The sequence below is a fragment of the Lontra canadensis genome, unplaced genomic scaffold (genome assembly GCF_010015895.1).
Source record: "Lontra canadensis isolate GAN:19392208 unplaced genomic scaffold, GSC_riverotter_1.0 scaffold281, whole genome shotgun sequence".
NCBI lineage: Eukaryota > Metazoa > Chordata > Mammalia > Carnivora > Mustelidae > Lontra > Lontra canadensis.
The window spans coordinates 33,353-48,596 of NW_022631275.1; the positions used below are offsets into that span (position 1 = coordinate 33,353).

At 56.2% G+C, this 15,244-nt stretch overlaps 1 protein-coding gene across 1 annotated transcript; it reads left to right on the plus strand.

Moving 5' to 3' along the window:
* The first annotated feature begins 7,546 nt into the window (after positions 1-7,546).
* LOC116862625 (zinc finger and BTB domain-containing protein 16-like) lies at positions 7,547-14,892 on the plus strand. Its single transcript, XM_032849980.1, has 3 exons — positions 7,547-7,742; positions 12,492-12,659; positions 14,645-14,892. The coding sequence occupies exons 1-3, from the start codon at positions 7,580-7,582 to the stop codon at positions 14,872-14,874; spliced, it is 561 nt and encodes a 186-aa protein (XP_032705871.1). The 5' UTR covers positions 7,547-7,579; the 3' UTR covers positions 14,875-14,892.
* Positions 14,893-15,244: the final 352 nt, after the last annotated feature.

The window sequence follows — 15,244 nt, forward strand, 5'->3', positions numbered from 1 at the left end:
GGGCGGAACCGAGGGACACGTTCCCATCAGTTTGACATCTGCCCTTGGCACCCTTTCTGCCAGGGGCCCGTACCCCCTGGAAAGTGGGGCCCGCCGGGAGGTGCGTGGAGCGTGGAGGTGGGAGGCAGCAGCGGAGCACCAATCTGGTCCCCTTTTCACCTGTTGACACTCTCTTGCAAACCAAACTCAACTTTCTTTCTCTGTTTTCCTTCATTCCCTTCCTTTTCCATCCCCTTTCTTGTCCCCCTCCCCCAGTTTCTCTTCCTCTCTGGCTCGTTTGTTGGAGTGATTGACAAAATTAGTAAATCCATTCATGTTACTTTTATTGTGCAGGTCTCAATAAATCCCCCGTGTCCGGGGTGCACCTTAATGAGCTAGTGAGCTGACAAATTTGTTTACTGTAGCTGGAGGTGCCGGGTAATGAAATGCACTTGTGTCTGCAGCTCACTGCTAAACAAATACACAGTTTTCTGGAAGCCAGCATTGCTAGCTGCTGCCTGAGGGTGCAGCCACATTCCCCCAGAGACCGAGAGGGTGTGCACGCGCACACGTGCACAGGGGTGTGTGCCTTGAGACATGCAATCACTCACCCATCCGTGGCTTCATTTCATAACAAATTTGAATCTGCTGCTCTAGCCCCGCCCCTTGTTTGGTTATTCACTGAGAACTCCCTGCTCCGTGGGCTCATGATATGAAACCCTCACATTCCTCCTTTCCCTTGTGGAAGTGGAAGTTTCTATAGACTGCCTTCCAAGATTCCAGAAAAAGGAAACAGGGGTGGGAGGGCTGGATGAGGAGACTGGAACTGACAAGGCTGAAGTCGACAAGAAGACTAGATGCTAAGGTTTTTAGCTTTAGGCTTGGTCTGCGAAGAGGTAACTGAACCAATGATTAAAGATGTCCCAGCAGCAGGTGACTCTGTATGTGGGGGACAAGCCCCCATACACAGGCTGGTGGCTGATCTGGTTCAAGGCAGGCCTCCCGAGGTGTCTTCTCCATCTTCTCTAGCTGTCCTTCGAGGGAGGCTGCCAGCAGGAAAGGATATAGTGGGGCTTGTCTCCCACTCTTGGAAGCTGTCTTTCTCAGGGGTCACGGGGCTGACACTTACTTGGTATGGGCAGCCTGGGCCCTCATTGTGCAAGCAGCTAGCTTTCTGAAGAAGGCTGGGGTTTCAGGAGCTCAACCCAAATGCTCCTATCACTTGTGCCCAAGAGAACATCACACAAGGGAGCTCTTGGCCCTTTCTCCAGTAGATCCCTTGAAAAGGAGCCAAACCCTAAAGGATGGTACGGGGGGAGTCAAAAGGGAGGCACCCCTACCATTGTCATGGCTGGGCATTCATTTCCTTTCTGTCTGCTCTCTGTCCCTGCCCCCTCCGCACCTGTAGCCTTCTCTACCCTCTTGAGATGCAGACAGAGCCTTCCTGTGGGGTGAGTCAGCCTCGGGCTGCTTGTCTCTTGGTCTTTTTCTCTTGCCCAGTGGATGATGCCGTTCTTCCGTTCTTCTGTGCTCTTTAACAATGACCTGGGGCCAGGGGCAGAGGAGGGAGCAAGGGGAAAGATAGGGAAGGGGGTACGACCGCAGTCTCCAGGATGGTTTTGGTGTGGGGCTACCCAGGGTTGCCATGGCCAGAAATGGCACCCAGGAGGTCAGAGGGAGTAGAAAGGCCTGTCTGAAGGATTTGGAGGTCAGGTTGGGGGTGCGGGGTGGGGAATGGTTCCAGTTTAAATCAAGGTTTTTGCAGCTGCCCTAAAGTTGACATTTTCTTCCTCTGGGGAGAAAAAACAAAACCGTGGGGGTTGGCGGGGAAGACAGCTGTTCTTCTGCTGGGTGAGGTTAGGTGGGGTTGGACCCAACAAGCCCATCTGTGGGCCGTGTGCACGCACGGACACACACAGGCGTGCACGAAGTCCAGCACACGCACACTTGGCAGTCACAGCTAGCTTACCGAAAAAAGCCACAGTATATTTAGATCCCTCTGCTCTTTTGATTAAGAAACTGCTTATGCTGGAGATAATAAGAGCCTTGTTCCAAGAAGGTGTAGCACCTGAACATCTTTTCCAGCTGTGTACCCCTCTGATCCTGCTCCTTCCTTTCTATTAAAGAGCTAATTGGTATGGAAATGGCACAGGTGTAAACATGAGGGTTTTGTGTCTCATAATTTCAGACCCGGTCATCACCTCGGTGAAATAAATATCCTGGATCTGTGTCACCCCTCCTGCCTCAGGTTCCACCCTGGCCTTGGCTTTCTCCCATCCTTTGGCTATAATTAAACTTGTTTTAAATCGAGAGTCTGCTAGTTGGAAATGCCCTGCAGCCAGAACGGGCCGTGCTGCCCTTAGGGCTGGAGGGGGGATGGGCTGTGGGTCACCGTCTCCTGAGACAGAAGGGAGGCAAGTGGCAGCCCAGATATTTGCATGGGCCCTGTCCACGTTATCTAGACCCAGGTTTTTCATTCAAGAGGTTATCTCATTCCATAACCTGTTACATTACCTCCAGTGATATACCGTGTCAAGCAGACACCCTTGGAGTGCAGCTCAAGACGGAGCCCCCATTCATTCTTTGGAAGAGCAGAGGAGGTGCTGTTCCTTGACCTGATAAACTATTTCCTTTGGACCCAGGCTAATTTATGTGGCCAGTTTACATTATGATTTCCGGGTTGGTACAAAACAGAGCCTTTGTAGAATTTACGTACTCAGAAACACACGTCCTTGCCTCCGAACAGTCCTGGGAAGTTGAAGTTGGAAGGGGCAGGTGAGTTAGGAATGGGAATGCCGTTTCCCCAGAGGAAGGAATGAAGCCCAGTGTCCCCGCGCCAAGGTGGGGCTGCCGCTCGGGGGCCAGCCTGGAGGTTGTCTGGATTCACTGCATCTTTCGGTGGTTTCGGTCTTTGCTGCTGACCCACAGAGCTCAGATGCAGAGTGGGAACTGGGGAGTCCTGTCCAGCCTTCCAGACAGACACGAGAGGCCCCAACCAGATCAGATGACTGTGGGTCACTTGGTGTTAACTGATTTCCAAAGAGAGTCCTGCTGGAAGTGCTCGGTAATGGCTGCATTTGGTCTGAGTTTCTCTCTAGCTCTAGCTCTCTGGCTTTCTGTACTAGGACTGCCCCCCCCCCCCCACCTCCTGCCCCTCGTCTGCCCTTTGCGATCGTCCCACAGCTCCTTCCTTAGTCTCTGATGCACCATGCATTTACCAGGTGCCTATGCTCTGCCAGGCCCTGTGCTCTGGGTTGGGGAACATAAAGATTAAGGGAGCAGTTCCTGATTGCAACCTAGTAGGCAGAGCTGAATGTCAAAAATAAATGCATCAAAGGGTTTTCTGTGCCGTTGTCGTGAGGGCTTTAGAGGAAGAAGATGTTCTTGGCATTGAGTCCTAAATGGCGTAACTCATCCAAGATGCCCCTCTAGAGTCAGCTTTCTGGAAGCAGCCGCCCAGCATTGATAGAACAACTTAGCTCTTGTGTTGCACAGGGCGGCTGTGAGCCCCATCTGGGCCGTCCGTGGCTGTAGGGGGATGCCTGGCTGGAAGCGGGCATCAGAGGTGGGGATCCAGCCCTCTCTGCTCGCCAGAGCCGCGCACCCAGGTGACTATCTGCGTCTGCCCAGAGTAAGAGGCATGATTCTCCCATTCAGACAAAGGCGGCGTCTGGGCTGGCAGGGGCTCTGCTCTCACTTTATAGTTGGAAAGCCTTTGCACCTGGGCCTCTCATTTGATGCTCTCAGTGACAACTGGGTGGCCAAGGACGAGCAAACTCTGGTCCAGAGAAGTTCACTGACTTGCTCAGAGTCACGAGGCAAGGAAGCAGCAGAGCCAAGACCCCTGGGCTGCTTTCATCTCCCTGGTGTCACGCCAACCAGATGATTCCCAAAGGTTTTCTGCAACCGGTGGAGGCTCATCCCACCTCCCCAGTGGTATCAGGCATGAGGTCTGTCTGTAGCAGCAGCAGGAGCACCAGGCGTCCCTGGGGCTCGGGCGATGCGAGGAGCCGCGTTGTCAAGCCGCCCGGCCTCTTGCCCAGCTGCATGTCTCATGGCAGCTAATGAATTGCTAATACAATTTTCTAGATAATTTTATTTCCATAGTCCCACATTTTAATGTGTTTCCAAAAGCTAGCATTTATTTGCTTAATCTCCCAGTGTAATAGAATCTGCCCTGACTCATCATACATGCGAACAGTCAGCTAGGCAGGAATGGCAGCAAATGCTTTAATAACTCAAATCTAGTCTCTGGATTTTTAGCTTGCATGCACCAGTAGCTTTTCTTGGGTCTTCTCCACTTCTCCACTCCCCCCACCCCCCGCCACCTTCTCCTTTTTAAATATTTTTCTGTCTTCTCAGCTGTTGGTCTCCAAACAGAGGGGAGGGGAGAATGGATACGGGGCCTCAGAGACCCCTTCTTTTCATCTCTGCACCTTGGCCAGGGTATCAGGGGTCAAGGAGGGCCCCTGAGCCCGGTGAGATGTACCAGGAAAGGGAGAGGGACCCTTTCAGGGACATGGTGGCATTTCCTTCCCAAGGGAGGATGATGTCATTTGAAACTGGCCACCCGGGGACTTTGGGTGCACCCCGCTTCCCGATGGAGCCCCCATGCCAGATCCTGTCATACTATCTTCCCCAGACCTCATTTCTCTGCCCCCCACTCCTGTCCTCAGAATCCCTCCCCTGGCCAGTCCCTCCCTGCTTATCTCCACCCTCTGGGGCTGTCCTGGGTCCCTGCCTGCTTTGAAACTTACTTGTGGTGTTTCCTGAGCTTGGTCTCTCTGTTTGTCCCTCCTCTTGGTCCTTGGCTTCTCAATAGTCTTCCTTTCTCAGTGCCACAGTTCTCATGGAGTCTCCCCGTCTTGTCCCCTGGCTGGTCTCCATGTCTGTGTCTCCAGCTCGTCCAGGACCCCAGTTCTCTGTTTGGTCTCAGCCTCCCCCTTGTCATCTCTTGGGGCCTACGCTTGGTAACTGTTCATGGAGGCTGCTGGATGGATGCGACGTGGGTTTAGGCCGTCCTGAGTATGGGTGGCCTGGGGGGGCAGCTTTGAGAAGCTTCCCTGGGAAGACCCAGGGAGCTGAGGGTTGTGGTGTCCTCAGTCCGTCCTGCTGCAGGGTACCAGCCTGCAGAACTCCTCTGGGCCTGGCGGTGTAGGCTTGGAGTGTCCCTACCAGGAATGTCACACTCTCTCTGACCCAGGTGCCTTCCATGCTGGGGGTCTCAGGTGATGTCCAAGGGGGCACCTGGGGTAATAAAGGGCTCAGCTTGCCCATGAGGCCGGCTCCAGCTTACCAGTGGGAGGCAGCTGTTCGACATCTGGCTTAGCTGGGGCTGGGGCTAGGGGCCCTTGGGATGAAACGGCCAGAGCAGCCATGTCACAGAGCTCAGAGCTCGCTGCAGGTGGCCTGCGCACCTAGGTGCGCTGGACACTGAGCGCTTGCCATCAGCCCTGGGGCTGCGCCCGTCTGGCAGGCCTCTCCCCTCAGCCAGGTTCAGCCAGACACGCCAGTACCTCCCCAAGTTCTTGCTGGCCCTGGGACGTGGGAAGGCTTCAAAGAGCTGTACCTTGTGACCCTGCTTCCAGCGCTCTCCCCTACCCTGGGTTTTCTAATTGTCGCTGGAGCGGCCCTAGACGTGCTGGGGCTCCCGGCCCAAGCGGGCTGAGAGCTGTCAAACTGGCCCTATGGTGCCCCTTCCAGAAGCCCGGACAGACAGGCAGCCCAAGGCTGAGCCCCGTGGTGGTAGAAATTAGACCTCAGCATTCTCACGTCTCAGCTCTGCCTCTTCTGACTGTGTGACCTTAGGCCACTTGTGTAACTGCTCTGTTTTCCCATTCGTGGCCAGGGGGATGAGAATGCCTGCCTTGCGGGCTTGGGTGCGCGTGTTCATTGGGATGGCAGCGTCGATAAAGCACCTGTACCGGTTCCTTTCCCTTGTGCTCATCGAGGCCGGGAGCAGGACGGTGCTGTTGCATTGTGTTCAGCCTCTCCCGGACCTGGATGCAGCTACACAGGTGACTGTGAGGGCTGGAGGAACGGGATGGAGGGGTCTGGCCTTCCTGCTAGTTCATCCTAAACCCAGCTGTGAATGGGACTCAGACAGAGAGAACAGACCACCCCTTTGCTGCGTCCCTGGATGGGCCAGACTGGTGACAAGGTCTTCATGCTGTCCTCTTCCGCCCGCTTTCTGCCCAGAGCTCCTTGATTCCGCACCGAGCAACCGGAGAGCTCTGCCCTTCCTCCCCTCGGGGCTGCACTGACAGATGCTAGGCCTGTCCACCTTTCCCACTCATGTCCTCTGCACAGGGCCAGGTGGTGCGGGGCTGAGCACCAGATGCCAGCCGGGGGGCAGCCGATGAGCTGCCCAGGGGAGCGGACCTGCTCGGGGAAGTAGGCTCCAAAACGGTGGGCAGCAAGCCCCCGGCGAGGACTCAGATGGTGGGTGTGGATGCTTCCCTGTGTGCTGCTGCGCCCGGAGAGGCTGTGGCTCCAGAGCAGGATCAGAAAGGTGGTTGACAGCCAACGGGGTTGCAGCTGGTCTTTGTGGAGTACCACGGAGCGGCGACCTGCGCTTGTGATCACTGCGGAGCACGACCAGACAGAGTGAAGGGGAATCTCATGCCAGTCTCTAGCTTACAATCCTCTGACAGTTGCCGGTTTGTCTTGAGATGCCTAAATGTCTTCCCGTGGTTTTCAAGACCCCCCATGGCCTGGCCCTGCCGGCTGCTTTGGTCTCTCCTCCATGTCTCCCCCCACCCCCCAGCTGTGCTGTTCTTCTGTCTGATCCTCAGATAACACGTTTCTTTCCAGGCCAGAGTGTTCACGGCCCCGTGTGCTGGGGGACCTCTGTGCTGACAGCAGAATCTTGCTGTAGGTTTCCAGGGATAGATCCCCAGTGTCCCAAAGGGAGTCCTTCTTACAGAAGGTACTAGAATAATCATCGTTGAATGAAGAGACTCTTAAGATGTGTGCATCGGTGCAGGGAGAACTGGTTTAGGGAACAGGGTCTGTAGCTAGCCTCTAGAGAGGATGCAGACCCAGGTGGCCTGGGCTGGGACGGCGGCTTCTGAACCCTGCCGAACTTCGGGCAAGTTTCGTAGTCCCCGTGCCCTGTTTGCCTTACCTGAGCAGTGAGGAGGTCGAGCCCGCCTTCTGGAGATAGGACATCAGAATAGATCTCTTCAACCCCGGCTGGCACGTGCTGTTTTTGTGATTGTGACCCCCCCACAGAGGCCACCCTGACTTCACACCTCCCGTCCCATGCTCCAAAAAGTCCCTCTGACGCGCGCCATTTTGATACCCTGACCTTGACACAGCCAAGCCATGCCTCACCTTTGTTGTTGTGACGGATTTGATTGCCTCTTTCTCCCACTAGACTTTAGGTGCCATAAGGGAGACAGGGAAGTCGAGTTTGTCCACCATTGGAGCCACACACCGGGTGCTCCCTCGATGCTGTGTGGCCTGGCCCCCAGGTTTGCCCCTGACCTTGGGGGAGTAGAGGCATAGCCCTGACCCTGGCCCCTGGTGCTTGCTCCAGCCGGATGAATCAGGAGCTGTCCTGAGGCTGTCCCCGATCCTGTCCCCCACAGGCACGGACATGGCCGTCTTCTGTCTGCTGTGCGGGAAGCGCTTCCAGGCGCAGAGCGCGCTCCAGCAGCACATGGAGGTCCACGCCGGTGTGCGCAGCTACATCTGCAGCGAGTGCAACCGCACCTTCCCCAGCCACACCGCCCTCAAACGCCACCTGCGCTCACACACAGGTAAGCCTGCTGGGGCCGGGAGGGGGGTGGCAGGAGCCGAGTAGCCAGGAATCTGTGTCTGGATTTACCTCCCGGGACATACAGGGGAGGAGTCAGGCCATGTCGGACCCAGCCCTCCTTTGCTCAAGGTGGGGGCGTGGAGGGGCTTCATAGCCCAGGTAAGTGTTAGCTCTTCTCCCCGCCCCGCCTAGGGGACCTGTGAGTCTCAGTCTCTCTGTGCTCAATGGAATGTTGAGTTCATTAGGAATTCAGGCTCTTGGGTTCCCCCCCAAAACTTGGACTTCATGGATATAGAAAGGGACCCAAGGCACAACGTGATGGACCCACATTCCCGAGAGATTCTGATGAGGGTGGACCCAAAACACGTTTTGAAAAAAGCCTACCCGCTTGGTCTCTAGCTGTCTGTGCCACAGCCCTTGCCTCTCCCTGGCCTCCACCGCATGGACACACGTGCCTGACGGCAGCCCCAGAAATATTAGGAAGGGGTCCTGCTTGCCCTGAAATAACAGAAGCAAGTTTTCTGTCCTTGTCCATTAACCTTGATTAGGGGAGACGATGAGGGCACATAAACAAGGAGCCAGTGATGGAGGAGGAAGGTACTTGTGAGCCAAGGGGGCTGGGCCGTGTGGCCGGTACTGGCTTGTCCCTGCGGCCACCCCTTATGTTGACCCCGAGGGCCAGGAGGCAGATTGTTTCGGGTGACTTAAATTCATTCCTTTCTCTACGACAAAACTGAGTCTTCACTGACTGCACATGGATAAAGGAGCGTCCCTTTCTGAGTCTGCGTGTGTCTCTGCCCGTGTGTGCTCTGTCCTGGGTTTGGTGTGAGACTGGGGCACGGGGTGGGGCCAGGAAGACAGAGACCAACTCCGTATCGGGGTCTGTAATAGGGTGTTGCTCATGATTCTTGGAAAGATTATCAAATCTATGTGCCTCAAGACACGAGTGGTAGGACCCTCTCTCTCTCTCCTCGTTCTTGGGTCTCGTCACAGCTCTGGGATTAAGTATGCAGGCCAGACCTTTCCTGGGTGGCACGCCCTGCTGACGGGGTGGGGGTGCTTTACTTATCATGGACCAAGCAGGTCCCCTCCCAGCAGCATGCAGCCTCATCCAGGAGCCTGCCTGGCCTTGCACTTTCTGGTGCCACTCACTCGGGTGGGGGGGAGCGCGTATCGCCTTAAGCATCACCTGACTTGCTGGAAACATTGAGGTTTGTTGGCATAAGACAAGGGGAGGTCTCAGCGGGTAGGGCCCGACAAGAAGGGCTAAGGCGGGTGTCCTCTCTGTAGTGCCTCTGTGCACTTTCCCTTCAGGTCTTCACATTCCCCCCGCCTGGGTCCCCAAGTTCAGCCTTAACCTGGTGTCTAGTCACCTTCCAGCGGCTTCTGAGCGTGCTCCTAGGTCAGATCAGTTGGCTCCACGGGACTTGAAGGATCCCAACTTGCTGAGTCTACCCAGGGTACGCCCTGCTCTGCCCGCGTTCTCTTCTAGGAGTGCAGGCCTCGAAACAGCCACGGCAGCCGGGCCAGTCCTGGCCGGGATCTGTGGGGAGGGGCTCTCTGCAGACTGAGTCTGGGAGACGGACTTGTGTAATCGAGGAAACGCGGAGCACGCTGCTGGCCCCGCGCGCCCGTGCTCGCCCCCCTCGATTCTCACACCCGTGAGGCCCGGTGCACACCAGCCCTCTGCAGGCCAAGCCCACCCCCCACACAATGCCTCATTACTATTCCGTTGTTCCTGGCCCGTTGCTGCTGGGGCCTGGGTGTTTAGCTTCCGCAGCTGTGTTTGGTAGGTTAGTCCGGCCGCGCTCCTGGCATTGATGGATCCCTGATTCGCACGGCTTGGCATATAATAAACCCTCAGCTGTGCTGAAGCAGGGGCTGGCAGGGAGGGGCCCGAAGATGGGGTCTGGCTGGTGCCAGGGAAACCACCAGGTGAGGCGAGGCCGCTGGGGTCACAGATGCACTGGGCAGGCCAGAGGGCCTCTAATTAGTCTCGTTTGTCCTGCACTTAATGTCAAGCTCATTAAAGAGGCTACAGAGTTAATCAACATACCACAAATTGGATTTTGAGTTCTGCTGCCAGTTTTGTGTACATTGTGGCAACACGGACACCATTAACTCTCAGGGTGAGGATTTTAGGCCAGGTGCTCGCCGGGCTTCAAAGTCTGTGTGTGCATGTGCGTGTCTTTTTTTTTCCTTCTAAGTTCTTTTCACTCCTTTCCCTGGGCTGACTCTGGAGATTTCCTATTTAAACTCATTTAACTTGTGATCCACTTCATAATTAAATTCATAAAAATCGGATCAAACAAACCTCTCTGCCTTAACCCTTTGTTTTTTAAACTCTCAGGGCCCCCCTCTGGAGGGGAAGGCACAGACGGCGGCTCCCCGTGACCCCCCCTACCCACCAGCCGGGTGGCTGCCGATGTACGTTTTAATTACCAGCTCTCGTTGGAAATCTCACGTGGCCCTTGTTTTATTTATTTATTTATATCTTAATGAGGATACTGAATCCTTGATTAAAGTCGTTATCGTTGCCAGTTTGGCAGGGAGGGGGAGTCAGATGTGAGACAGGGGCTGTGTGTTCAGACGTCTGCAGAGAGAGGGAGTGGCAGGTGGGCCACAGGCCTGCCCAGACTGACCCTCACTGGGACAGACACACCACTAACGAGGACCAGGGTCTGCACCGACCTGACCTCTACTCCCCTTGGGGTCGGGTGGGGCTGGCTGGGGACCAGGCGGTCTGAAGAGCCCTCGCAGAGAGAGGGCGGGCAGTGCCGAAAACCCCAGGATTCAGTCTGTCCCCAGACCCGCACGTGCCTCCTGGATGGGTACGAATGGGGGGCTGGCTCTGCTCTTGAGCTTCTCCCATCTGAGCGTCTGACTCCTCGCTCAAGTGCTCCCACCCACTCTACGCTGCCTTCGGAGCTTCTTGCAGAGAGAGAGGGAGAGCCCATGGTGAGCCGACCCCAGCATCCGCTCCCCACAGAGCCTTAAAAACCCTTCAGAGCCATCAGAAGAGATGAGAATTTATGTGGGGACAGGGGCCTGCGTTGGAGACGGGGGTGGGGAGGGGAGGTTGGGTTGGCGGCCTGAGGAGGAGAGAGACAAGAGAGTAAAATATCATTTTAAAGAGGAAGTGAAGGCACAGGCATGCGAGTCTATAACGAGAAGGACAATTTATGCCCAGGCACGAGTGCAGTTTGACACGGGGATAATGAAAAAACGTAGGTCATTGTGGATGACTTAAACCTTCAGCAGCTGAAGAAAATGTATGAAATGCAGAGGACATTACACGGTTGGCAGACCCGCACATCTGCGGAGGGACAAGTGAAATACAGTGGGCCATTCTTTACCATAAACTGTGGTTGTTGGAGATGCAGCCCAGAGAAATTGTAATTACAGTGACAAGACGAATCAGCGATATTTAAATATTCATGAACAAAGTCTGGGGTGATCTATCTATCTTTATTGTCTCTGCCTTCACTCCTGTAATAAATAAGTCGCTGAAGGCCTCACCTTTCAGCCCCCAAAGCCTCCACTTTGGCTACAAAGCAAAAGACGGTGAATCCCCCCACCCCAGCCTCTCACCCTCCAGGGGCCTGGCTAGCGCCGTGCACAGAAGGGAGGCTGATGGGCCCACCTTCCAGGCCGAGGGGCGGCCGCTCTCCCCGAGCTTCAAGCTTTGTCGTCCCACCCTTTCTTGAGCGTCTGCCCCGGGTCAGCCCTGTGCTATGTACCTTGGGGAACCAGGATTAACAAGACTCCCTCCTTGCCCTTGAGCCACTTCCATCCTAGAAGCACAGTGCACATGGCAGGAGAAACAGGACAGCGTGTCACTTAGCCATCTGATAGGTTATCACGTGTCTGGACCCCGAAACCAGATCTGAGTCCCGATTCCGCTGCTTATGAGCTGTTTGACAGTGGAGACCATCTGAGCACCTCATGCTTCCCCACTGTGTGATGAGAATTCTGTGTTTCTCGTCGGGCTACTGCAGTGATTCCATGATAAGCTGTGTGTAAGGTTCCTAGATGGTAGTGAGCCCACGGATAGGGCCGTTTTGATTAGAGAGTACCATAAAAGGTATCCTGCTACTAAAATAACACCATGCTAGGCCTTTCTTCTCTTTTGGGACAGAAGAAAGTGACTCAGTATGCCCAGGTGGGTGGCACTAGTGGGACGCTTCCAAACCATGCTGACGTGAGAGCTGGGCCTTGAAGGATGACTAGGAGTTTGGTGGGAGGGCGGGGACGAAATCAGGCAGAGGGGTTAGCTGCTGAAACTGTGGAGCAGGGAGAGAGCAGAAGGCGTTTAGGGGCGGTGTCTTCTAGTTTCCCAAGTTGGAAGGGTGTTTTTAAGGGTAGGGGAGTCAGGCAGGAATGGCTTTTGCCCCTGACCTGCAGGAGAGGGAGAGAAGGTAGCACAGGGAGCTGGGGGGCAAGGTGTCAAAGTGTACAAGTCTGTTCTCCCCTTGTGGGGGCCGGCCTGCTGTTCATCCTGGAACCAGTCGGACTCTCTCTTCCTGAGATTGGCTCTGGACCCATGGGCAAGACCTGGGCCGCAGTGACATATGCTTACGTGTGCACACACACACACTCCCTGGTTCACACCAGAGGCCAGAAGGGGCTGCGGGTCCTGATGTTGTCTTTGGAGAATGGTGGTGAAGATAGGCAGCCTCCATGCCCTGCTATCTCCTGGAGGGGGGCCCCGGGGGAGGCAAGGCCCTGATCCAGCCCCTTGTCCCCACAGGTGACCACCCGTATGAGTGTGAGTTCTGTGGCAGCTGCTTCCGGGACGAGAGCACACTCAAGAGCCACAAACGCATCCACACGGGCGAGAAACCCTATGAGTGCAATGGCTGTGGCAAGAAGTTCAGCCTCAAGCACCAGCTGGAGACGCACTATAGGGTGCACACAGGTACGGGGGACCGGGGAAGGCCCCCGAGCTGGCGTTGGGACCTGGGTGTCAGGGGCAGGGGGAGCATGGTGCAAGGCTGAGCCTAAGAGTGGAACGCGTTCTGGGAAAGGTGAGCACGCTGGCCCTTGTGCCTCCGCCAGGGCCAAAGCTGATGCAGACATTGCTAGTCGATCACCGCACACTGGCCTTCCAGGCAGCCATACCCATAGTTCGCAGAGGACAACGATCTGAGAATCCCTGATTGGGGTCAGGTTGGCCTGGTGATGGAAGACAAAGGCTGGCATAGCTTCTTGTAACTGGGTCTAGGGGGCACCGAGTTAGGCGAGGATGAGGGCTGGGCTGATAGTCAGGCTGAGCTTTTGGGGAGCGGAGGAGCAGAGGTATACACAAACCCCTTTACGTGTATAGTGTTTATCCCTTTAGAGGGCCTGCACGTTCCTTTTTCTGTAAAAGAATGCGATCCAGTGTGGGGTCTGGGGACAAAACAAGTGGAGGTGGCCTCAGGGTCCAGCATGGCCCAATTTGGGGCCACCTGCCCACAACAGGCCACCCTGCCCAAATCTTCCCGACTCCAAGGACACTGACGTCCCCTCAGCTGCTTCCGGTCTGCCACGTGGGGAGTGGTCATAACGTGGCCATGGGCAAATGCTACAGAATCCTTCCTTTCTGGAGAGCCAGTGTGAAACATCCTTCCTGGCAGTACACTACGGGTTGGCGGGGCAGAGAGGCAGACACTCAGAAGGACTTCCTAAGAGGATGAGAGGCAGTGGGAGGTAGTGGGATCCAGCAAACTAGGAGGCCTCCAGTCAGGGGAATAGCTGTCCCAACCAGAGGACAGAGGATGGGGGAGACGTGACCTCGGACAGGTCCCGCTGGCCACTGGCTGAGGGGAGAGTGTGCACCCATGTGCACACTCTCAGGGGCGGGAGCGGGGGCAACAGAGGACACAACAGGGAGAGGATACTGTGTTGTCCGAGCTTTGCTCTCTCGCCTCCAGCCTGCACCACAAGGAGAGCCTCGGGTGCTTGGTGTTGACAGCTAGAGTCACTCCGAGCATTTTCCAGAGCCCTGGGGCTTCCTTAACCCCCTGCCGGGGATGTGACCCGGCGAGCGGATCATTAAATGCATTGGTGGTGACTATTGTAAATAGCGGGTCGATAGTTAGATCACTTTGGCTGTTCATTACTTCATTATTTGCTGGGGCCTCTGCACAGAGGAGTATCGATAGCGAGATGGCTGGCCAGTTAATTACTGTATTGAAACAAGGTTCCCTCACACCCTCTGCTCAGCTCCAGGGGACTTGAACCGGGAGGAGGTTGCGGAGCACCCAGGGTGTGGCCAGGCACCCCCAAGCTGTCTGTCCCTCCCAAACCCCTTTCTAGCCCCACCGGGAAGGCAGGGTCCAGGGACAGCTTCTCGGAGCCTTAGAGGAGTAGCCGTCCCAGAAGGAGCACGTTTGAAGAACGGGGTTCCCTCACTTTGACCCCCCTACTCCCCACCAGCTGTAGCCCAGAAAAGGACTCTACCCCTTGTTCCCCCTGGAAAGAACTGTGCTGAAGAGCCATCCCCAAGGGCTTTTTGGTACCTCACTGGCCCTTTCCTAGACCCCCACTTCCTTTCTTGGGAAGGGAAGATTCTGGGCCTTTGGGAGGCTTGAGAAGAGCAAGGCAGGGCTAAGGGTGTGCGAGCAACACTGCAGCCGCGTGCTGCCCGGGGCTGGTGAGATGAGCGACCGGGAAGCGCCGTGGAACCCGCAGCTCCAGGTGCCCTGGCCACGTGGCAGGTGCCCTGTGGGTCAGTGGACCAGTGGCTGCCGCACTGGGTGGTACGTCCATCCTCACGGAGGGCTCTCGTGGAAAGCGCTGAACTAGAGGGACCGACGTCCCCAGCAAGCGTGAGGGTCCCCCTCTAGACACCCCCCCTGCACCCCCAGGGGGGCCTTCATGGCTCCCCCCCCACTGGCTCTCTCCCGCCCTCCCCCCCAGGCGAGAAGCCCTTCGAGTGCAAGCTGTGCCACCAGCGCTCCCGCGACTACTCGGCCATGATCAAACACCTGCGCACGCACAACGGCGCCTCGCCCTACCAGTGCACCATCTGCACCGAGTACTGCCCCAGCCTGTCCTCCATGCAGAAGCACATGAAGGGCCACAAGCCCGAGGAGATCCCGCCCGACTGGAGGATAGAGAAGACTTACCTCTACCTGTGCTACGTGTGAGGCGGGCCCGCGGCCGCGGCGGCAAGCGGGCAGCCAGGGGAGCGGCGTTCCAGCGGGGTGAAGTCCGCAAGCCACTGGGCGACAAAAGAGAAATAGAACAAAAAGGAAGGAAAAAAAAGAAAAAAAAAAAGGAAAAAAAAAATAAGAGACAAGAAAAAGGAAACCTGATAGCTGTCTGGCCTTGGACTCTCTCTGGGGCTCCAGGTGACCTGATGCCCGGCCACTGTCCCTCCCCGGGGGCTAGGGGGGCCCCCTCTGTCCCTCCTCTCCGCCTGGGCTGTGGTTGGCCTCATGTTCTTGGGTGGGGGCGGACGGGTTTGTTCAGCTCAAGGGCGGTATGTTTTTCTCGTCCCTCCACCTAGAACCCCCT